Source organism: Lineus longissimus, chromosome 8 (genome assembly GCF_910592395.1).
Source record: "Lineus longissimus chromosome 8, tnLinLong1.2, whole genome shotgun sequence".
Lineage (NCBI taxonomy): Eukaryota > Metazoa > Nemertea > Pilidiophora > Heteronemertea > Lineidae > Lineus > Lineus longissimus.
In genome coordinates, this window is record NC_088315.1 from 774,423 (window position 1) to 800,232 (window position 25,810).

Sequence of the window (25,810 nt, forward strand, 5' to 3'; positions counted from 1 at the left end):
TGGAGCTGCCAGGTCAGATTCGCTTTCTTGTGGTAGTCTCATCTTTGTAAAGAGGACACCAGCTGAGCGTATGGTCAACATTAGAAATCTACTTCATAACACAATACTCCAGCAACATTTGACTTGTTTTTGGCTTTGTATAGGTCATTCTGTTTGCGGGCAAAATACTCCATCTTACGCGATTGGGAGATATGTCGGTGGTCTCTGTTTGGGAAATGGAAGCCATTGAACACTATTGCATCATCAAGTTAACGATCTCTGGGTTGCTTTTCATCAGGAGTTGACAGACAAGAACAGAGATGAAAAATAAGCACATAAAATGTTAGAAAGTCAGAATTCTTATGTACAAAATACTTTATTGCTCAAACCTCATAAACAGAAGATAACTCAGAATAAGCAGAGCATCTATCTAGTTTCGTTTACTGTTCAAGCATTCATCAATCAAAATTACAAAGTTCACATTATCAAGCTAGTCATCATTGCGTTGAATGAGTCACGGTTTGTGTAAATAAACACAAAAATAACAACACAATATTTAAGGGGTAAGATACCTAGTTGAGATACGATGCAAGAGAACCAAACATCATAATGTGCACCTACCATTGAGAATGAGTATGCCCCCTTATCCTGTTTAAACTAAAAGGAAAGGGAAGTAACGAAAATAATGCAATATGGGAATATAAAATCAATTTAGCATATTTCCCTCCATTTAGTACACATTGGCAAATTTACATTTCTTAAAATTTACTTTTTACATGAATATTCGTCGCACACAGCGAAATAATGGTTGCCAGTCGCTCTGATGCAAGTGCAAACTTAGGAAAGTTTGTATGCATGCAGTAACAAGTAGTACCTGCTTGTCCTAATTTCCTAAAGCTAGGAGAATATCCCCGATTACAGCTAAGCGAGATGTGTTTATATATTTATATATTGACCTGTATACATGCGCTTCGGTTTAGGACATGGGAAGACACAAGTCTGTACAGGGAAAATCCGCAAATATCATTTGGATATAAATCGATTGAACACTACATCGGACTGATACCACATATCAAAATACCGAAGTTAGTTCATTTCAATGATATCTTTGCCAAAAATAAATTTCAAATTGATTAATCTCATGGTGTCTTCGAAACGTTGCCTTTTTTACTCACATAATTTAGTATTTTACATGCATCTCTGAAGTCAAAAAGGTGTGAAAGAACGACAAAGTCGTTTAAACTTCACTAAAGAGGTCAATCGTTTGAGACTGATATAGCACAATTTGTAAAACCTCTGCGACACTTTTGATCACTTGGAAATAATTTCTCTGTTCATGATCATTGTATAACATTCCAAAAAAAGAGACTTGATAATTTAAAAACTTAATATTTATACTCACTTTAGACAAGCACATCATTGTAATCTACTACACTGCTAAGAGGAGGCAAACTAAACCCATGTGTAAGAAGATTGACCTGACTCCATGGACTGATAAAAATGTCGATAGTTCATATTTGGAGATCAACAGCCATTACCCGATTACATTCGTACATGTGGTGTTAATTATTGTAAAATATACGTGACGTCATGTTGTTTGGTTCTTCTAAGACCAACACACTAGAAATGGTCGATCTTCTTCACCCGCACCTCACATTTGAGTCTTTAGAAAATGTAATGCAGTAATATGATGGAGAATCAGCTAAATGGTATTTTTTAAAAACAAACGGGTTTAAGCTACTAAAATGGCGGTTTTAGATATACCAAGATGGAACTATTACCGTAGTACATTTACACTTACGTCCGGCCACAGCAACAGCTCGGATTAAATTTTGTCGCATCATTTTTTTGGTGGATGTTGATAATTATACATAACATTAAACAATCAATGACTTCTTTATAAAGTTGAGGATATCAGTGTAAAGCTCGTGGCATGATTCACAGAGTAACTTAAAAAAGGATAATGCTAGCACCTCGTAGATTATAACGCTCATTTCTGAAAAAGTAACCCTGGAAAAAATCGTTCCCGTAACAGGAAGTGCATATTGTCATAGTCTGTTGACAGAGTTAGCCATTCAATTAAGAGACGACTTACCAAAAGAAGTTCTTCACTATTGGAAATATATACTAATGAGGAAATGCTTGACATACCGGCAATGTGCTGAAAGCGCAAAACAGAAATTTGGGATATTGGTGATTATATATATACAGCGTAAAGCTTTTTCACGACAACGTCGGTAGTGTTGTGATTGGTGAGTACGCATGTCTTGTTGACAGAAACTAGAAAACGAGCCTCCTCAGTACGATATCATTGCGGCTGAAAGGCAAGTGACCAACAAAATGTCAAAGGCCTGATCTTAATACTCGGTGTATATACTTCAATATCAGAGCTGAAAAGAACTGGCATGTTTGAACGTTAGAGTATGACATGCTTCTGGCGATTCCCCTTTCAAAACTTCTCTTTCGACTAAGTTTTCCCAAAAACGGCCAGTAATTTCCTTTAAAACCTCATGCATTTCCCAAAGACCTTCGGTGCACTGTTGAAACCAATAGCTTTCAAGATCTGACCCAACCAGCCTCCTTTTGTCAGCAGAACAAGGGTTGTAGTCAATTTTGACGCATGGAACCATCACAAAGTTAAGATTTACATGATGTAGATTTACTACGGTTCTAACGACGGTCATTGCAGAATGAATACAATTTAGAGTTTCCTCCCTTCCCCTTCTCTCCGGCCCATTATGGCCATCAAGTCAGTGCGGTTCAACACGCATGCGGAACTAAATGCTAACATTCGAAGCCAAATGCAATTTGGCAATTAAAATCAAGTCAAATCCCGACTACATATTGAGTTGATACATCGCCGTATTCATAATGTACAAAAGTGTTCACAAGTCACGAGATAAAGATAAGTGTACAAGTTACGATTCTGCCTTACATATAAGCCAGCTGTTCTTCAGGTACTACGTTGAATAAAGGTATATGCTTACTTTAATAAAGACGTGCTTCCCATTCAGTGGAAAAGATGATACAAACGTAAAAGGGAAAATACCATGGGTTTACTCTGAAGCCACAAGAATTATAGGTCCCATTCGTTCTATCATGTTTTGCAAAAGTAAACCGATATCTTCACCCAGAGTAGTTATAGGATGTACAATGTACAGACAGTTTCACTAACAATGATATTTTTCCATTCCGGTAGTACACAACATACTTTGAAATAAGGTCACAAAAGTTGTTTCAATACGTTTGAGACGAAAAGGCAGTACGCAGCATGCTACATTTTTTAAAGTACTTTATTATTTCTGTCACTCTCGCATGGAAATGTCTGGCTTTATTGTCACCAGCATCAAAAAATATATAAAGTAAATCTCAATACTGTAGTGCAATGAAAACAACGCAACACGGGCGTTGATTATTTTAATGAAAACTGGTTTAGCGTACAGTCACCTCGCGTCGAAATTTAGAACTATAATTCCTGTTGACAGATCGCCGTAAAATGTAATTTGAAAAAACACAACGATTGTAGCACGAGTTATATAATAAGAAAATCGACAATAGTGAAAAAGTAACCTATATGCGTGTGACCTTTTGTGTAAATTATGATAAAGAGTATAATAACTGATCATAAATATAATATTTTCATTAATCAACCAGACAACAACAATATGGTGGCGACCCCTTTTGGAAAGTATTACAGCAGCTGTGGAAGTCTTGAGGCATATTTGATTCATCCTAAGTTGGCCAAATCAACCTCTATAAATGGCGAGTAGATTGTACAAGAAGTGTTTTATTTGCTCCTTGATTACCTGGTTGAGACTGATGTAGATTGGAGCGTCGAGTGTTGCTTTGATACCTCCGTCACCTCGAATTCAACATGACTAGGCTCAAATTTACAGCTGATACTTGTTTGAAAAAAATATTTGGACTTGAAATTTTTTTTCATCTGTAGCATGACAATTTTGCCGCAATCAATTTCTGAACAGAAACCATGGCAGCATTCGTCTTTTCACGGCAATTAAGCCCTTTGGTCGAGTTAGAGGGGTGAATTTGGTCATTGGGACCGCCAAATCCAGTGGTCGTGGTCTGGGTACAGGGCTGTTACCGGGGGCATTGTAATGGTAATTAAAGAGGAAACCATTTGGTCGTCAAAGCGGGGTGGTCACCGACCGGGGTTCTACTGTACTACTGCACTACCAGGTATTGAGAAAATACTGGCAAAACATGTATTGCTCAGCCGATTCATATAATTTTTTTGCCCAAAACAAAGTAGCCGTACCATGTGCCATAAAAACTTTGAAAATTCAGGTTTGGGAAAGTACACATTTCCGGGAAGTTGACCTGATCTCATCGGGAACATTGAGTTCTATATTTGGCAGCACAAAAATCACAGATTTCACAAAGAATGGTTCTACAAAGAATCTGATAAGTACAAAATCGTCAATACACAATGAATAACTCAGTGTTGCTGTAACTTAAAAGACAAGTGTTACAGACATCAATGAGACCAACGAGGCCATGTCATTTCTACAAGATGCGCTGTTGCATCCTTTTCAATAATTTGGTCTGATCATGATTAGGTACGCTGTGTTGAAAACATGCAATCTCAAAAAGTAACTTCGTTAAAAATACTACGTAGACTTGTTAGTTTAGATTAGACTTAGCGAAATCGGCCTATTGATTTCTCTAAGCCATTGTAACAGGATACAGTCACAACAGGAAAATTACGGAATGTGTCTCTGTTGTTGGTGTGCCTTATCGAAACTAATTTTGATCCAAAATTACATGTATATGATATAATATTTCCCTTTTTTAATATACTTGGATATAACACATTTTTTAATCTGCAAAAAACCTGATAGTAACTCAGTTGAAATATACTTATTTCCAGTTTTCCGCCTCCAACTGCTGAATAGCGAATGAGTTCAACACGAGAAATATTTCAATGCTGTGCACGACCATAAGGCGAAAAAAACGAACCTTGTAATCAAAAAGGGTTAAAACTATGGGAATGTTGCCCATTATGCCGAAATGATACTAAAATATACAGAGGGAAAGCTCAAGAACATATGTCGGATATCGGTTGACATCTGCTATATCATCCAGATATCCTGTCATGGCTCAGAGACGGCTATCAGCCTGATATCGGATATTCCCAATGTGTAACTGGCCCGACTTGCAGCCGTATGCGAATGTGCAAGTTTTTTTTCACTCTTCTTTCATTAAACCATTAAGACGGAAGTAGCTGCATAAGGATAATAAAAATCAATCATAACCATTATGTGTTCTCGTCGAATAATCACAGTGATATTATAAATATATGAGACAGAAAAAAAAAACAGAGATGGGAAATAAGGAATTATTAATTTCATCTAAAGTTGAAGATCTATACGGCCTACAGAAAAGTGGTACAGCCATAGCCCAGGAACAAATTAACGCACACAGAGGCTATAATTAGATCGAGGCGACTGCTGTACCCAACTTACCTAACACCTAACCCATTTTTGTAGATATTGCTATTTAAGAACTGCTTTTAGAAATAATTGATTAGTAATATCCTGGTCAGACCACATATCATTACCGCTTGAACTGATACACACTGATCGTTAACGCAGAAACAAAGACTTGAGATGTGCAATAGGCAGACCTACAAATTAAACTGAAGGCGTTTATTATGAAAAAAACTAATAAACAATTCGTATGCACTATAACAGGCTATTGTTCATGCCAGAACTACTTATTTTGGATCATTCGATCTGGTGCAGACCAGTGTAATGTTGACGCTCAAAAGAATTTGTCATTTTAGATCGGGTGCTCAAATTATTTCATACATTTAACAGAACACCAGAGCCTTAAAATGACAACTGGATTCTCAATCAAAGCCTCGGCTTTTTCATGATTAACCACCAATGAGCCTGGGGCCGTGACTTATGCATTGGTGCGTACTTGGAGATGTTCACACATTGGCAAATGAACTCACAATGAGATCCAGTATGATAGCCTATTAAGATTGGGACATCCTGCATCAGTATCAAAAATGAATACAAAAGTTAACGAGACACAAATATATCATCTGGGCGGGAAAATTGCCTTTGGAGGTAGGGTAGTATTTCGCTTATGACAAGAGTTACCATTGGAATAATTATGGATCTTCATTTAGATTGGCTTGGTTTGAAATAATTAATAATTAGAACAAGCCTTAATTCTCCGTACAAATTGTGACGTAGGTAAAAATCATATGTGATCAAGATGGCAAATAACATGATAAAAGAGTGTTGTATATTTCGAGTTTCTGTTTAGATGACAACGACATCTGGGAATCAACTTTTTAGATACAAAAGTGGGTTCTTCACATTGAGGGTCGGTTGACAAAGTTAATATCCTCTGTTTTCATATAGCTTCGACCAAATACATAAAGTTTCTCTGAAGTAAGTCATGGAACTGCGAATAGGTTTATATGCTGTATACAATGTTCATGTACATGCTATGCTGATAGGCTTTGTAGAGAAAACCAACTGAGACTAAAAAAGTAAAACGTAGTATACTGATTGAAATTGGAAAACTAAAATCATTCAAGACTGAAAACAATATTTATCATCGTTCTCCGCCATATGTATTTCATACGTGTTTGGAGATTTAGAAATCAAACAGAACGCAAATATGTGGCTGTTCCTCTAAAAGGCCTGTAGCTACAGGGCATTGTTACAACCGATTAGACAACCTTGCTCGACTGTAACAGGACCTGGCTACCGCCTAATCATATTGAGAGCAGATTTCACAAGATCGAAAAACGAGTCCAATTAGATTTTAATTAGCAAAAACGACAACAAAGTAAAATGTTCCTGTCAGGTATATTCAAAAATAACATTCATGACGTGATGACCAATCATACATAGCTACATCTCTTACATGACGTGCCAGAAAACGAAATGGCGGTACCTAGCAAGAATAACGCATATATCGTAGCACAGTAGTATTTACAAGTTTGTACAAATTTCAGAGGGTACACCAGTGGTAGCTGTTAGAGCAATATAAGCTTGCAATCTTTAGTTGGCTTGTTATGAAACACACGTTATATTCACTCTTGAAGAAGTAGTGTTTTGAGCATTAACCTCTCTAATGGATAAACACACTGCCTGTGAAACATATTATTGACCGAAGGGATGGACCGATTGTCTTTACCTTTTAAATCAGTGAAAGCATGCATTGTCCTCTTGCTTCTGATTGGTGACCCAAAGGGCTTTACACCTAGTATTCCTTAAAACAAGGTGCTTTCAGGTGCATTTGTATCTTAAAATACCCCTATTACTTTTTGTCGAAAATTAAGTAAGCTGTCCATGTAGGTAATATTGTTCATGGGAAGAAGAATTTTGCACCAATCGAAGTAGGTTTTTGCTTCTCAAAATACTGCATCATCGAACGAGTAAACCCAATCAAGCTTCCTGCTGCAACATGTTTACTGTTGTAACACCTTACATGTGCTAGCAATCTACACGGACAGATTATAAACGAACATGTCATTACAAATTTACACAATCGGCAGTATCAATTGCAGCAATATACTAGCAACTTTACAGCCTTGCTAGCGATAGTATACAAATGCTATAAAGAAATAAGATTTTACGGCCATAAGATTTCGAATTTACACTTTAAACGAACATCATTAGTACATTGGGCCCTTGCAATGCTTTAAAGTTTTAAAGTCAATTACTCAAGTCCGTTTTTCCTATTCTTTTAAGGGTTCACCACAGGTATCGCTATTTTGGCTAGAACTTGAAATCCTAAAGCGATTAGAACTCCTCCAAAATGCAGTGAATGCCAATTTAAAACCCTGGAGGGTGTTCTCTGGAAAACAAACAACAGGCTCCCACCCTTGAAATTGGCATTCACTTTGTTTTGAAAATGTTCTAATTGCTCTAAGATTTCAAGTTTTAGCCAAAATTGTGGTGCCTATTGTCAACCCCTTAACATTACAGAAGTACACAAAATGTACTCATGAGCACACGGATTGCATGTGTTTTGTTATATACAGATTATAGTACAACCCATCAGTTACTAGTGACATGCAGTTTTCATATTAAACAAATATATACACCAAATTTCAAATTTTAGATTTCGACTGGCATCAGGTAAATAGCTGGCCACACATGTTAAAGAAGCACAAGTATTACTCTTAACACAAGTTCCTGGTTTACTAAATAAAAATGCAATTGGCATTTCGTCAACTGTTACTCACATTGAAAATGTACTCTAAATTGGATGAAGTCAGAGGACTAACTGATGGTCAGACATCATGTTATTCTCCTGGCAATGACACCCACGAAGACAGTTGTTTTTAGTTTGATCCCCAAAAATGTCATCAACGATGGTCTACAAAGTTCATCTTAAAAGAGCAATCTATTAAATAATTCCCCGATTTAACTGAGAACCATCCAAAGATGACATTCATGTAGTTCATACTCAGGTAGGGCTTTCTTCAAAAGAAGAAAGAAATGCAATATTAGACACATGTTTTCCCACATAAAACAGACATCAAGTATCTTTATAAATGTCAGTATCATAAGTAACACAGTATATTTTAATCCAACAGAATTCCTCACGAATTCTAAACATTTTATTAAGGCGAACATCGATATTTTAGGCCAGGTGCTTGACCATTACCATTGCAGCTAAAGTAAAAGTCAAGATGTAGAAATTATTACACAGGCTATGATTGTACAGTGTAGCGAAGACAAATGAAGAAGCAGAGAGCCCTTTCATTGCCTGGCCCCGAATAAATACGAGCCATAATGAACATTTATTTGCGCTACAAAGGTTTTGGTTTATTTCAGCTTGTACTGAAAATTATGCTGCACCATAAAGAAACCCTACAGACAGGTGCCTTTAGCTGCAATATCGACAACTACACTACATGGTACAATGCAAATATGACACAATGACATATGCAAGATGGCTGCGCAGAATTCTGCAAAATTCCTCTGTTGACAAATTTAGCGACAACATTTGCTTTTAGCGAGAATCATGTTGTTGGTTAAACTCCTTCCCTCCTTCCTCATATAATACTGCATTCCCAGCGCATAAACATCTTATGTGAGCTCTATTCCAAACTCAAATAGAGTGTATTTGTCATGACCACAAGATTGCCATCTAATTGCCACGACACACAGTGAGCTTTTTTCTGCCTGTAAATCAACTCAGTAGGAATTATCCACAACTTGCCATTGTGCGCATGCCGAAAAGCACTAATATCATCATCAACGTTCTTATTGGCAAATCTAAATGAAGACATCTTATGCGAATATATGACATGCAACAGTATGTATACCATTCAATTAAGCACATGGTCGCTGATTAGGGGCCAAATTGATAAAAAAATCACGAAAGATATTTTGGGAACGCACTAGTTGGCAGCATACCCCAATGTTCAGCTCTGTGAAAAGCCCTTTTGCGCATCGCCGCCTACTGGTGTGTCCTGGAACTCATTTTGCTGACTTGATAGCCTTGTGTCTGTGATAGTTAAGTCTCCTCAATGAATGTTTTTCACGTATTTCGCCGTTGCAAGTATGTCGTCCATGAGGTGCATAATAACGTCACTATCACTAAAATATACGAACAGTGAACTGTAGATGACGAGCTTGCTTTCGCCTTAGACCCTGCTTTTTGCGCCGCCTGGTGCTGAATGTCATCAACTGTAGCCACTTTTATCATGGATAACTGTGGGTCCTTTGTTACTGACGGATGCCGCGAATTTATCATATAGCTTAATAATTTTGCTGGATACATACATATCTGGAAGGGAATACACGTACCTGAATTAGCATACAGATACGACAAGATACCGAACAACTGTTTGAGGGCCGGGTGGGAGGTCTTGTAGTTGCATTCACATGATTCAATGATGTTGATTAGGATCAGTACCGGCAGGGTCATGTGTACATACATGTTTTTACATGTGCACTGATGTACATGAAACATCATGTCAACATGATGTTATAAGCTAACATGCTTTCTAACAGATTTCTGCCAAAGGAAATAATTCCTCATAGTTTTTCTGGTAGCAGCCATGCTGTAACCAAAGTTTGTTATAAATTTCTAATCATCAAGAAAACGAATCTGGTGACAAAAAAACTCACTGCTTTTGCGGAATATGCTGCATCATCTTTTTTAGCTTCTTTTTGTTGATCGTAAGGATTGTAGACTGACCATTCTCTCTTTCGCATCCTGTGAGGCCGCCCAAGGGTTAACACCATGAAGTCTATGTTACCCCCTTTATGAGCGTACACTCGCAACCCACATTCCTAAAAAAAGGAAACATTTCAAAGTCAACAAATGATGAGTCAATGGTGAAGTTGACCATGTCGTTATATATTTTCACTTTCAAAGATAGAAAACGCATATCATCTGCCACAATTCCGAACAAAGGTCAGCTAGGGAATGCTAGACGTCTTGTCGTAGGACTTGGTTTGTTGCGCTAGTAGGGACCAACCAATTTGTGGATAATTCTGCATCAGCAAATCGATACCCATTTCTGTTGACTATGATTACAAAATGCATTGTTCTATTGCATATTGATATCAATTATACCATACCAAACTTAAGATGCATAAATGCCAGCAACCATAAACATTCTCGGTTCTGGTCAGCAAATGAATTAAACACTTGGCAGACATACCCAGTTGTCTGTTTCACCATTTAACAACCGTGTGAGTTTTTCTGATACGTCTTTGAATGTGACTCTCACTGAGTAGTTTCGAAGTATTTTGAGGTCGTTTTCACTGTAGCCTACATGTAGGAAAAGACCTGAAAGAAGAATACAAGCCAGATGATTATTCATGTCAAAAAGAATTGAAAATAACATATCAATATCTATTGAGTTAATTTCTAAAAAAAGTTCAGATGACTTTTAATGGGAAAAGAAGCTTACCAGATATAAAGATTTATCAGCAAACCGTAATTGACCAAAGAAGCTGTATTCGAGATGGAGACATGCTTACCGTCGTCTTGTGGGCTTTCTATCGCTTTTGCACAGATAATTTCACCCCTCGTACACTTACAGGTACCTCGGCCCTTGAGGGTGAACACAGAACCGTGAGCTGAAAGAGAAGATGGAGATGATAAGGCTACAATTACTCTAACAATACACCTTTTGGATCAAAGCTACGATACAAACTACCAAAATGACCTCAAAACAGACGATATTGACGTAAAGTGATACCCCATCAGGCATAGGCCTGATGTTGTCGATGATCGATCTAAACTTACGATCTAAACAATGGCTTCTTTCTTCTAGAACATGATTGTTTATTCATCTGTACGTTGACAAATTCTAATCAACATGGCATTATTCACAACAATGCTGTTAAGTGCCACATCAATATTTCATTTCATTTCATTGTAAACGACTGAAGAAAGCACATTCAATGATGTGATTATGGTTTTAAATGGACAATACCACGACATGAACAAAGGGATTTATTAGACACTGTATTCCAGCACCTACCATATTGAACTCCTCCCTCACGACAGAACAAGTTGGGTAAACAAGGCATTTGTCTGCAGTAAAATGTATTATTCCTCAAGCATTTGCATAATTCTGAACAGTCGGTGTTGTTGACATAAATCTGTGAAAAAAAGACAAGAGTTGATAATTTTTTGCAGTGGAATCGTCTCATTACTCTGATCGAAAACCATCCACAGCATGTCGTTATCAGCGCAAATAACAAAAAAGGAAGATGTATACATGTATTGTATATTGGTGATTAGCATAAGTGAAGGAAAAACAGTTGAAGAGTTTCTTAATAAATCATGGCTTACTGATATCTTAAAGTACCAGAAAGCATACTTCGGGAGCGTCAAGGGGGAAATAGAAGGTGATGGACTATTTTCAAAAACCACTTACTCTCAATAAAGTTCTTTCATTATAAACTCTTGCATCGCAACCTAAAAAGAAAGCAAAATGAGTTGACGAATGATGATAATCATAAGTTAAATAGTCTTTGGTAGAGGTCATCTAGAGGCTGACCTTTAATTCAGCTTCCAACTTAATCTGATATGATAACATGTATATGCTTAGGTCGAAATATCGCCATCAGTGTCGGCAAAAGGTTAAATACAAAACAAAATGTGATAGAGTCAAAATAGTAGGAAAACCTACGTCTTTTTGAGGGCGTCTGCACAGGGAGGTTGACCTCCAACTTGACCATGTCCTTGTCGTCCTTCAGTAATTTTGTGGTGGGTGTTGTCTCGTAGCTGATAGCAACCTTTGTAGATGTCGCGATTTCTGTTCAAAAGGAAAAAAGAGTTATAGCTAACTGTTTGTTTATCAGTGTCGTATAACTTGATCACCATATGCCATGAAAAACATCACTCGCATATTCCATTTGAAACGTGATATCAACAGGATTACCATTAAAAGGAATGTTCCATCCAACAATGTTGGCTCACCCAACCCAGGGCATATCGGCTAACACTGATAATTGAAAACTGTCATTTCAAATCAAAAATTGATGTATTCATTAGAAATTGCATATCATGTCCTACAAACGGGAGATTAAACCAGTTTCTGTTGCAGTGTTAACGTCAATTGCATTTGGGTTGATTTGGCATCGTGTCATGAAACATTTTCGGACATGGACTTTGCAGCGAGTGATTGTGATTGAAAACACAATACAAAACCTTATGTTTTTTAGAGTCAGTCTTACCTCTGCACTGGTTCCTCACCAGCTTCTCGTGAATAACGTTACAACGCGCTCGTGTGTCGCCTTGGACTCCCTCACAGGTACAATTGGTCATCAGAAGGGTCCCCATGAGGCCAACTATAGCATCACGACACAACTGGTCACCATTCGAACACGCTCCAGTCTTCTTGTCAAAATTGCAATAGTTATCGTAGTATTCCCATCTTCGCCTGCAGGTTAGATAATATAAAAAGAACATGAACATAAACACCTTCTCACCGTAATAATGTGATCAAGGCGCCTACCCCTCCAAACGCTTAAAACCTCTCAAAAGGCCACTTCTTCAACAATCCCAACTACCACAAAACTGCTCCCCGATATCATGGCAGCTAGGCTGCTTCCAGGAATCAAGACTATGCTATCATGAACATCCGACTGGCTGGACATAAACATGATGACTTATTAGGTTTTGCATGATCTGTTCTACTTAGAACAGCCTATAATGAATTGCTTTGTAATCATGGATACAGGATCCCAATCAAAATTAACATAAATGATGTACATATTCAAACGATGATAAGTTATTGGTCCGATGGAACGGACCAGTACATGCGGCATCACTATATCAGGCGTATTGGTGTAAGATTGAAACATTACAAACCTGCAGCCTGCGTCGCTCCTACACTTCGTATACAGCGACAAGCACGGTGGCGTCGGTGTCTCAGCCACGGCACATTTTGGTTGTAACACATCATGTATCGACGCGCACTTGATGTCGTTTCGCTCGCAGATGCAAAACGCGGCAGCATGGCCATGGTTCATGTCAACAGACTGGAAGAATTCGTCCATAGCCGGGAGGCAGAGGGCACGGTCACACGTGCTCTTGCGCAAGTCCCACTGACAAGACGTGACGAATTTGCCCATCTTTCCACGGCAGAAGGAGTCTCTGTTGCACTCGGTGAAGGCATCGTAGCAGGAGACGTCTGGAACGTAAAAAGAAGACGTTTGTACTTCCACGAAAATAACGGTGTGAACGCTAATCCGAGTCACCTTGGAATATATGTCGGACGCTATTGGTCGATGACGGTTTACGCATCACGGTTGTTTGAAAGTACATGTAATGAGAGGGGCGTTTGACTGTTCTAAGAACAATTGCTGACTGAAATCTGCAATCCGATGGCAAACCATTGAATTGATTCTGGGAAAACACACATTTGATTTGTTTTTAAGGAAGATGTGCATTTTCTCATGAAAGTTCGGGTGCTCATTAGTTCATCTGAACTATTGGAAGAATGGTATGCTCTCTACATAGTCCTTTGATAAAGTTAAAAACGAGCAATATTGAACAATGTGTTGCATTAAGACGATGTAGTTGAGCATGCCACGAAAATGAAAACGAGACTGTGCTGACCAGAAAAGCTAAGGTATGGAGACAAGGGGTTGACAGAAAGGAAAGACAAAGGGAACTGAATCTAATGACAATACCACACGTACTTTGTTGCCTACCTGTGGCAGGAATGTTAGAGGGCGGGATGAGCCGCGGGGATGGTGTGAACTTCTCCTCCTCCTTGTCAAAGCCCGCTTGCTCGCCCTCGTAGTCGTCATCCTCCAGTGGAGGGAAGGGATCCGAGTCAGGGACAGTGCCATCCTCGGGGATGTCCCCGGGCTTCTGTGGCAGGACTTTGGCTTCTTTGCCATAGATTGCGGCTTCGTTTGCGACCACTGCAAATACAAAACATGAAATTATTTAGCTATCTAGAAGTTTGAAACTGATATCGACTTATCATTCTTGAAGGGAAGGGATGAGTGTTAGGGACACTACCAATCTGGGGTATGTGCCCGAGCCTTCGCGGCAGGACGATGTCTTCTTTGCCATAGATCGTGGCCTCGTTGGCTACAACTTGAAAGTTCGAGGAGACGTTGATGATGACCAGCTGAAATAAATCTAGATGGGAAAACTCGAATTAGAAACTTAGGTTGGTGCTTTCCGCCACTGGTACATATGTTTTGACTTGCCTTTCAACTTTCAACAAACTACCAGGAAATCATGATACCAGTTGGCCGGGTAGCCTACCACAGATATCTCATGTAAACTCCAAGCATCATCTCCGCACTTCAAGATGCAAACACAGAAGATTGTATCTATATTGGATACGAATCAGTCAAACCCGATTGTCAAACTAACGACTTATGCAGCTATAAATCTCACCAGTAGTAAATTCCGATATCATTCGGAAAGCAATTCATCCTGGCCCACTGCTGTTCAAACCTCGCATACCGGTCTCCCATCGCTTACATAGGGAGTAATTTCATTTCTTCTCAGAAATATTGAATTTTCTCCTAGGACTGGATTCCGTCAGAGAACAGGATTAAATAATTCAGTAATGACTACAAGATTCAGTGACTATTAACCCGCAGTTAAGAGAAGATTGATAGAAACGCTGGCGGGACGCCATAAAACCGTGCTTACGATTCGCTAGGGTAAAATTATCTGCTTAAAGAAGACATGATGGATTCACTGCGGAGCATGATTAACATCGTTGCGCATGCGCACTTTTGATGAGCAGAGCATGCGTTGTAGCCGTGGGAACTTTAGAGATCTCAGTGCATCATTATTCGTTCCGTTGGATGCACATCACTTCTCTTCTGGCAGAGATTTCAGCAAGAGCAAACATGATGGATGGGAGGTCGATGAGAGACCTCATCAGATTTATAATTAACCCATCCGAGTAACAAGCCAAGACTGATGTTTGTGTACAATGCCAAAGTACTTTCTCGAGTCAACGATTAACACATTTTCCATTGGAAATTTCATCTCATCGTCAGTCTGAAGAAAGGTTCGGTCGTTCAGAGATGCAAATGGAACGTGAATGACACGTCGAAAATGTTGTTGTCAACACATGATAGAGCAACACCACATGTGCCAAGCTATATCGCGTTGGTCCGTATTTATTGCACTACGACTATAGTCTTGTGGTATTTACTGCACTGTGACTAACAAGCAGAAGAGCATATTTGACGCTGGCATTTCCATCCTCGCCAATGTTGAACGTATGCCACGGTTGTCCAAAATTCCACAAATTTCAAAAATCCCCTACCCCAATTATATAGGGTCCCCATCAGATTGGAACATATAAATCATTGATATGGGCGCTATTATAAGATCTATTCATTGCTTTAGTTGATCTAGGCTGTCACACGGAGCATCTCTACTATCTTAAGAATGACAGTCAAGATTTCACTGGAGACCAAACCATAACTTTTCCTTCATTAGGCGAACATTTCGCCATTGATGCAAATCCGAAGAATGCAAATTTTCCCAATATTTATGGTCGAAGGTTCGGCTTTCAATAATTTGATCCATGCGAAGGACTGAAAGAAGTTGACATCAGCTGGGGAGTTTTGGGGTTCATTGTGTAAAGAGCACTTTAGAGTGCTGAAGGAACCAGCATAGTGGAGTTGTCATAGATTGCTGCTTTTTGGAATTATTCTATCTGATAATTAAAAGGTTTTTAAGATTGTTCTTATTGGACCATTGTTCTAAAAGACTGATTCTTTTCAATGCATGCCCACACTGGTAAGTGTTGCAACGGGGCAATATATGATGGCATGATAGAGTTAATGCAACTCCCAAATCTCACCCTTCATTATGACTGTTATTTCAATAGAGACATGAAAGAAAAATGTCACATACTGCTCAGAAGAAGCCATCGAGTGAAGACACTGTTTCAACCAATTACACAGACAAATATATTGCAACCATGGCCGATAACAGCTATGTGTACTATCAGTTCTAAACAGAGATATGCAAAAACAGACCAAAGTTAATTATCTGAGGACATCATCGCTAAAATTAATACCTATCATATATCAGTAAGCAATTTGTCAGAGATTATATTGGATAAGCGTCTGCAGTAGATTGTTTACAACATGTCAAAATAGTTACGACGGCAAAATGTGGAATTCAATGACTTGCTGATTGCGGCATATCTTCAACCACCTGATGCTTGAGCCTCGTTATCGACCCGAGTAAACAACCAATGGAGATAGCAGGTTATTTAAACGAGCTAATCAGGAATCAAACGGCAATTCTTACAACCATCCGCCACAAGTGGTCTTTCAAGAATGTAAAGATAAGCAACACAAAAGTGAGGGCGCTCTTCTGAACAGCTCTAGAATAATAAAAGCAGCATTCTCTGGATTTCATGTTGGGCAAATCTGGACGAAGCTAAAAAACATGTCGTCATAACTGCAAAAATTTGCTATCACCAAGACTCAAAGTGGACGGATGCAAATATCTAATTATTTAAAAAAAAATTTGGGTTGGGGGATTCCTATTGACTTTTGTTAACCAAAACAAGCCCGCAGTACCTCCATTCGTTTTGGTACAGAGTATCGTATCCATCTCGTTGTCCTATCAAACAGCTCATTAGGCAGCTAATGTGATTCGTCTGGCTCAGGCTCAAGGAGACACCGGGCGCCATCTTGGAGACGGTGGAGATTCGTTATACCCAGTCAAGATCTTGGATGTTGATGAATGGTTCTTATAGTTGGCGTCGGCTGCTGTGATTTCCCAGAGTGTATTATGTTGAGTACCATGTAGGTAATGGTCTTACAAAGGACAGATTGTGAATTCTTTACTTATCCCCTTTCTATACTGACAATACTCAGACGTGTTTGGCTGATTTGAGACAGACGAGTCATGGACCAAAAACTGAAAGCGTAATAGCGCTCTTCTTCGGCACACAGTTTTTCAACACGAACAACCAGTTGAATAAAACAGTCAATTGCCCTACTTCCGTTTCCCCTAAGGCTTTCCTGAAACATGAGACCGATTTCTGCCCTTCTACCTGTTTATTAAATTCACAGTTTCGAGACGAAAACATGAATCTCAGAAGTCGCCTAATCATTACTGCATATTACAAATTAGCTAGTTAGCTGGTATATCAGAGATAATTGACAGGTGTCACTTAACTAGCTGGAAGGCTCTATGAACGTGGAGGCAATGTGATCAAACCATGATATTCCCGCGACAATTGTAGAGATAATCCACTGGGAAAGTTGGACAAATAATACAAAAAATGTGATTATTTTCCTCTTTATTATCATCAAATGATGTCATTAGACATTTATGTATGACAATAACTCACTTAAAACAAACACAATTAGGTTTATGTTCTGTTTGTCAGAGACTAATTTGATTAGGTTTATATAACATTGACATTGATGCGAAGGTTTATATTCGTCATCATCATTTGTATTGGTGATTTCATTTATGGAAAGCCAATTCTTTGAGGGTACTCTATTGGTTTCAACTCATAAAGGGCCATTCAGCGCTGATATGATTTCGATGATTTGTATCGAGCTCTAGTCATCAAGGATTAGTAATATGATATATGACGTGGCTGAAAGAGAGTAGTACATTTGGATATTGGGCAATTGTCCCATAATTTATTTTGAATCTTCGTCGAAAAGCCGGCAGGAGTAACAAGGAGGAGAATGATAGCGTACCCATCTAAATTTCAATGTTTCAGACCCACTCCCGCTGCTTTATGCACTTTTCATGACAGACGACTAAGGTTTTTGCCTTTATTTCTGAAACTGTTTTGTACCAGCATCAAGTCATTCAACTGAGACGCCAACAGGTTCAATCAAGTGTTCTCTAATTAAAACAGTGATCGGTTCTGTCTCTGTCACAAAGCATTCGCGGATCACTTTACTGTCATCAAGGCTCTCGTGTCACGATTGTTGTTCCTGTTTCATTTAAAAAGGTAACTTACTCGAACTATGGTCGAGACAGTTGGTCCAGATAACCTAATACATGCCACACGTGGGAGTGTATTTATGTACGTAGTCTTACAGTGAAACGGATATGGCTGTTTGGAACTTCGCGCTGCTCTCATTGCCGAGATTAACGGCCTCCATTACAGGTCCACTGTGAAATCAACACCTGGCAAGGCCATGAGAGATAGACAACTTTACCCGCGATACCACAAGACGAGGGAAAAGGTTAGAGGTTTGTCTGTCGCTTAGAAATTAAATGTGTAAGCTGAAATCTATGAGGTTTCTTATCAAGTATGTCTAGAGTTATTTCTTTATTAATATAAGCGACACTGCATTTTTTTTCTTAGGCCAAATTATCTTTAGGGTAAATAGCATGTGAGACACATAGAGTTCTTAACCCCCTCCTGTCAACACGGATGTTGTCGTATTGAGGTCTGGTCGGCCTCATGTCTTCATCAGTGGGACTGATCAATGGATCAAATGATACCAGGTCTAATGCCTCTATTTGCCTTTCAAGACAAGATCATTTGTTGTTTTGGAAGTTAAACTTCGTGCACCCTTCAGGAAGTGTACATGTGTACTGCACACCATGTCTGCACACGACTTGCAAAGACTCGATTCATGAACCAAAATGTCAACTTACTCAGAAGGAAAAAAATCCACTGCAAGATTTCTGGCTCCATTGATTGATTGTGGAGGAATGTGAGGAACTCCTTAGTGAGCGATCATCAATCAGCTCAGAATGGCGGGGATGATCACTAGTCTTCGCTTTGATTGCAATTATTGTTTCCTGGCATCCGAGTTTCAAACGGCACTCATCACGTCATGCTGATCCGTGAAACCCCTCCTGTCTCACTTCTGATGGGTATATACCGGCGACTGATGTGGGTCATTTAAACACAGGATCTACCAAATGACATACTTTGTCTAGGTTATGTGCCGCAGAGAGCGATTGGTTCCAATGACAATGCTTAAGCAATTTACTTTGCTTTATTGGAACAATCACCGGATTCCATGTCACTTTTGACCTAATCATTTTGAAAAATATCAGCGCCGAATATTTGGACGTTCATACCCTATCGTTAAATATATTTTTTCTGGTATCGCCATGATAATGAAAAGCATATCAAAACAGATGAAAATATATAATTCTTTTTATAATATTCCTCATAACACGATAAACGCTGATAATGAATAGAATCGTATCTAACCAAACAATACTGCATAATGTATACGAATTTCCATGATATTTATCTTGCCTACATCCATAACAAAGGCATCTTTTTATAATCCAGCGAGCATGATCTAGAACCTCAATTCAATATCATTGTTAAGTAAAACTACCCATTGTTCGCAGACATTGTTAGATATATCAAATGTACCTGCAACTTCAACTCTTCAAATTACCCTGCGGGGTATACTACAAGTTTACCAGTGTTTATTTAGCGTTTAGCTAGATACCAATGTTTATTTAGCGTTTCATAATAATTGATTGTTCTCCTCTATTTTACAAAGTGCCGATTATTAAAATGCGGAAAAACAAACCTATTTACTATTGATTTGTGCTTTTGCTAGAAAGGTTGATAAGTTCCCATTATCAGTATTATGCTTTGTGATGTTGATACATGTAATTCCATGCATATTGCATAAGCATGATACTCTGATTATTTAAACATTATCTTGCTTTCAGCGAAATCCATCCGAACGCCTATTTTAAACAATAATGCAATTCAAGGCAAAGATAGTGCTTTTTGCATCTCCGAGAGCGCCTCACACGAATGTCGGTATTTCACAGTTTCGGTGTTTTGAATATGTAATTGAGTTTGAAGGTGTACTGGACACCTTAATGAACACGTAGTTAACAAGTCAACCGACAGTTCACAGACACGCAATTGCTATTTGTTTGATAAGTTTGACTTTTGAATAAGCATGGAGACTGACTTATCTAACATGACCCCAAGATATTAGTCTCAAACAACCTAGGTGGAGATCAAACCCGGGCCACATTGATGGCAGGCGTCAGTCTAAATCACTGTGCCAGCAGTCTGTTGGATATATACTACAATATAGGGGCAATAATTTTGGTTTTATGACACGCACGCAACGTGACCTGCTATCTAGAATTCGTCCTTGTTTTACTATAGCGGTTGCCATCTAGAGAAATTAACTTCACTAATATTACAATGCACCCATTAGAGAATATCTCGAGGACATACTCCTTTTACTGGATGATTCCAATCTCTTGATTAACATCATTCTCCGATTGCAAGAAGTCACAATCGACATCATTGAGGCTAATCGGGTTGGGAACGATTTAAAGTGAAAGCCTATTGGACAATTTGACATTGCGGAACAGGATCCAACGATTCAATCTTACTTCTTGAAAAAAGGACCTTTTCAGTTTTCCACCAGTTGATCCAACAGTAAACTGTACTGGCTTGAGTGACCTTTTGTTCAGCACTAATGATATTTCGCACAATAGTGTTGATATGTAGTGATTGTTTACTATCATTGTTCAAGTAATTAGAAGTATTATGTATCACCGCCACATCGAATTTGCTGCAGAGTAAACTGATGATGTGTGACAATTAATGCGATCCCTCGATTTTCAGAAAATCTCTCATCTGGCAGGTTGAACACGAAGAAAATTTGGTTCACGGATAAGTTTTACCCTGCTCGCCACTTCTGTCCACGCCCACTGGCGCGAGTGGCCACAAGTTAGTGGTGAACGCCATCCCACAGGCGTATAGGAGTGATGGTTCCAGACCCAGCTTGCTTACACAGTCGGGTCGGGAAAGGATGCTGCTAGCATACGAATGCGGCTCCGTCTCCTCGGGACTTGTAATCTAATGGCACGGCTTCTCTGACCGCCATGGAAAACCTTTCATGCGTATGTGATATTGTCTCTCAAAAGATCTATCTCAAGTGAAGGATGCTACGTTAGACTAGCGGGGACAGCACATCCTTCCGTGAGTTCATGGCATGCGAACAGGAGCACTGCTCCGTAGGGGTTAGACTTTATTACGGGGACTGATATACTGAATTCTTGAAGATTGGCTTTTCTATGAATATATCACTGTAGGGATTTAGAGGGCGGCTATCTCACAAATCACGCCACCATTCCTAATCTCTTCTTCACTGCCGTGGAATTTTTATGATGATGTCCCGGGGCTATGGAATCAGATATGGCGGGTACACCAGAATAGTAATGGACTTGGGAGGAAGCAACACATGCAGAGCAACACTTTGACCTTGTTCATTAGAATAGTTACCATCGATGGTGCTTTTATAGTCGGCCGACCCAGCGATCCACTGGTCACACAACACATCTACATCTGCTGTATTGAGTTTTGAACCAGTGTTCCCCTACAGTTATTCGAGAGCTCTATGATTGGTATCAACCAATTAGAAATAAGCACTTATATTAGATTTACAATGTTTCTGCTACAACAGTCAAGAACCTTAATGACACAATACTGTAAACAGCTGTTGATTTGCTAGCCAATTCCTAACGATATGTTATATAGATCATAGGAAAATAGAAAGACATGCTTCTTTATCATAAGACTCTGGATGCCAAGTATCCAGGCACAGGTGTATTGCTGAAAACCAACCGTAATAACTGTCTTACCACAACCCGGAGTGCACGTACACTTCACAGCATCATTATAAATTCGGAATGTATAATACACTAGCTGTTGTTCCCCGCTTATCCTAGTTGACATGAGCAAATACAACTGTCAACCTCACTAATGGCAAGGAAGAACTAATGCTAAAACCAACGAAGATTAACTAGAAAACCTTACATTTAATTTCCTCACAAATTTAAAGTAAACAGAAACGAGAATTGGTTGACAAAACACACAGCCCGTACAGACAGGTTGTATTTTCTCCGGTCTTATCAGGCGAGCTGCACGCCCCTGGTTTAAGACTCTGTGATATTTGCAAAGCTTCAGTTAGACTATTTGACGGTAATTACGGTTCGGGTAGTAATGCCATAGCCGGCTGCACGGTTTAGCGGTTATCCGATAGATCCCTAGCCTTATATGGTCGATTAGATTGCCGTTAGCTTAGAGTGAGGTTGAGGTTGAGTCAGAAGGAATTGGGCAGAAAATGGAACAGGTTTTAGCAGCGGTGTCCATTTCTTATTGGATCTTACATCAGAATTTTCTGGGTACAACAGCCGCGTGGCCAGGCCGCGGTGGATCAGGAGATGATGGAATCGATCTTTAACTTTATACACTGTAATTCCTGTAGCAAGATAAAAACTGATGACGACAGTTATATGTCGGGTCGTGTTTCGAATATATTCCAGAATGTGATACTTCCTAAGCGGAAAACTGAAGAGACCGAATAGGAAATGTGAACCAGTACATGACAGGTTCGATAAGAACATGTTTGATATATCGAGTAGGAAAACAAACTTTTATGCAATGATAAACCCAAGGAGAACACGATTAACCTTCCTGTCAGTTACAAGTAGGGCACACGAACCTGAAAACATTACACGACTAGAGGTGGCAAGGCATGAGGTTTCGATCTAGGCTCTTGAAAGAAACGAAATTTAGAAAAATCTTTTTCAATAGTTAGAAAAGTTAAACAAATAAAACCTAAAAGATAACCATAAATATAAAGCTAGAATTAAAAAAAAATCCTTACAACATTTTTCATTAGTATTGACACTGCTGGCAAAACCACTCTAGCTATGTAAACGCTGCCTGACTTCACTATGGATATGAGCACTAATGATCACTCTTGACAAACAGTAATATTGGTACCAATTGATACTGATCAATTTGATTTATCACTTAGCGCAAATAATTTGAGATAGATCAGTGTGTGTGTGTATGAGACGTTACAAGCGCAGGGAGATTGGCGAATTAATTGACTTATCTCAAGAGAATGGCGGTTGAAGTTAAGGTAAATGAGTTGCATGGAGAGACTGGTTCTGGTTTAATGTCTTAGAAATGAGGGTTTAGTGAGGCTGCACAAACAGTTCTTTCAAACGATTCTGCACATGAACTTCACAAGAGAAATGTCAAAATCACATTGGCCATAAGAGAATCTTTATAACCAAACCACCAGTCCCCTTCAGAGCTATAGGCACAAGCAATATCCATCTAAATTCAAACATCAAGATATATTATAGCAATTGTTAGCCAATCATAACGTCTGACGGCTGGATCTGACATTGCAGATACTGAACGTCACTCGCAGCTTTCTTCATGTTTGACAAATGGACATAATCTTTAACCAGACGAGCAACAATCTACATTGTTGCCATGAAAGAAGAGCTAAGTAACTAGTGCATAGTCCATGGCATAAGTACAGTTTTCTCGCTACTCCACTGGTGAAAAATGCATGACAACAGACAATTTTCGTTTTGATTGAACAGTTTCTAACAAAAACGGTCAACTACCACCAACCTTGTCCCTAGGGTTGTGGAAGTAAACCTAAATGGAGAGATAGATGAGATTAGGTGCGATCTTCACCTCCAGGGAGCTTGGACGCCCACAGAACAATGATAGCTCGTTTCATTCGTAATTACTGCAAGTGTTGTAGCAACGCTTTGCGCCATTTACAAATCCATGGAGAAGGCCGCTTGTTGCTTGCCGCTGGTTGCAAATCGAGCTATAATTGAGTTGTGCATTGCGGACCCTTGCTCGCCGCTCGTCCAATTTCGCCTGGAAAGTGAACACACCCGTGGCAATTACAGATGGTGAGTAGAGGTCTGTGTAGTTGACGCCAGCATCGAGAAAAAGGCCCAGCAAACTGTTAATAAATATATATTCTCAACCGAGGCTGACCTCATTGAGTTCGATCATCATCATTCAATCAAACTGATAACAACTGAAGCGGAGGAAATATGATTAATTGTTACACGAGGAGAACCAATGTTATCAGTTCAAGATCAATGGCCCAATCGAAACCCATAATCGGTTTTGTGCAGTTCCTTGTTCCGCGACTATGGGGGCGACCTACTCAACTGCTAAAGAAATTGACGAGGAATTGACTTTTTACTTGGAAAAAAACAATTCGTTACAAGATTTTTAACCAGATTCGTTTATTTCAACTCACTTAACGATTCAATCATTTGCGCTAAAGAAGTCCAAATCTATCAGATTTAAGGAGTCTGTATTTTCTAATGGATTGAGTTAACTTGTCTAACCTCCGGCAAATTGAAATGACTTTTCACTGTCATAACCTTGTACCATCAAATGTTGATGTTTCTAGTACAGGAAGCGTATTTAGCTTCTTGTTTCCTTAATTTTATCATGTTTCTGTATCCCAGCATTTGGAAGACGAACATAATGACCATAATTTACAAAGCAGACGAACAAAGCTTACCAAGTAATGCCATGGATGAATGTCGCCCAATTAGGGACACCTACATCGTCGTTAGATGCGGTATTCGGCCAAACGAGTTTTATGGGCAACGTAATAAATTTCCCCTACTTAGAAAAGCCATCATAATTCATTAGGCACGTTTCACTAATTGCTTGGAGAACATAACCATGATTAATGAGAAAAGATAAACTTGTCCATTAGATGGGAAGCGAGTACTGTTAGCCATTTTCATTTCGAACACCTCTAGCTTGGCAAATGGAATAAAACGTCTGGCAATATTTTAGCATCATTACAAACCGATCAAACAGTTTATAGTTTCCAAGTTTCTGATTAATTTTACCGAACTTTCTGGAACCATAGCATGCTTTGGATTTCTGACCAATCTTTTTTCATTTTATCACTGCAAAGCAGGGCATCTCAAAGATAGTGGGAAATCATACTGCATGTATTTAAATGTTATTTTATGTCTTACATGACCCCCAGTTCCCCTTTTGGCAACGGCATGCTTGCATAGCCATTGACACCCGCGGATGACCCTATTAATCCCTTACCCCTTAACGTGCAATGGCATCTTACACATCTATTCAAGGTAGCCTACTTTAATTAATTAGAAAGTTAACGTGAATCTCCTAATACGCTCAGCTCAAGTCCATGTCATACATTTGACAAATGGGCAAATGATTTAGGAGATATGGCTCAGAGTATCGTAAGAAACATATCTATCATTTTTCATGTTTATACGAAGGCTTCAAAACTGCATTTGTAATGGTTTCAAGGTCTGGTGGACATGTTTGTCTGTTCAGAGCAGAATGTATATCATTTGAATATGACAGGGTTGCGACATGTAGGAAGAAGACCAAACAAGCGGGGACCATATGAATGTGATACGATTTTGCTGATGAATGTTATCTTTCTATGCCCTGGTGAACTTTTTAAAGACATTAGCTGATATGTCATAGAGTGGCTACAAATAAACCAGACGCGTGTTTTGATCCTTCTTTTAACATTATAAAGTAAAATGATTG

The 25,810-nt window shown here is 39.0% G+C and overlaps 1 protein-coding gene across 8 annotated transcripts in view; it reads right to left on the reverse strand.

Moving 5' to 3' along the window:
- Positions 1 to 336: 336 nt before the first annotated feature.
- LOC135491984 (uncharacterized) overlaps positions 337 to 25,810 on the reverse strand; it is a 201,476-nt gene continuing 176,002 nt past the window's right edge. For 7 of the 8 annotated variants that reach the window (XM_064778009.1, XM_064778010.1, XM_064778013.1 and 4 more), the window contains 10 exons: positions 14,148 to 14,375; positions 13,315 to 13,636; positions 12,678 to 12,883; positions 12,131 to 12,256; positions 11,876 to 11,916; positions 11,477 to 11,597; positions 10,971 to 11,069; positions 10,649 to 10,776; positions 10,110 to 10,274; positions 337 to 9,765 (listed from right to left, as the gene is read on the reverse strand). In XM_064778009.1, the coding sequence (XP_064634079.1) occupies positions 9,517 to 9,765; positions 10,110 to 10,274; positions 10,649 to 10,776; positions 10,971 to 11,069; positions 11,477 to 11,597; positions 11,876 to 11,916; positions 12,131 to 12,256; positions 12,678 to 12,883; positions 13,315 to 13,636; positions 14,148 to 14,375 (1,685 nt within the window). In that variant the 3' untranslated portion in view covers positions 337 to 9,516. The remainder of the gene's footprint in view (positions 9,766 to 10,109; positions 10,275 to 10,648; positions 10,777 to 10,970; positions 11,070 to 11,476; positions 11,598 to 11,875; positions 11,917 to 12,130; positions 12,257 to 12,677; positions 12,884 to 13,314; positions 13,637 to 14,147; positions 14,376 to 25,810) is intronic. The other variant, XM_064778014.1, reaches the window with a different exon arrangement.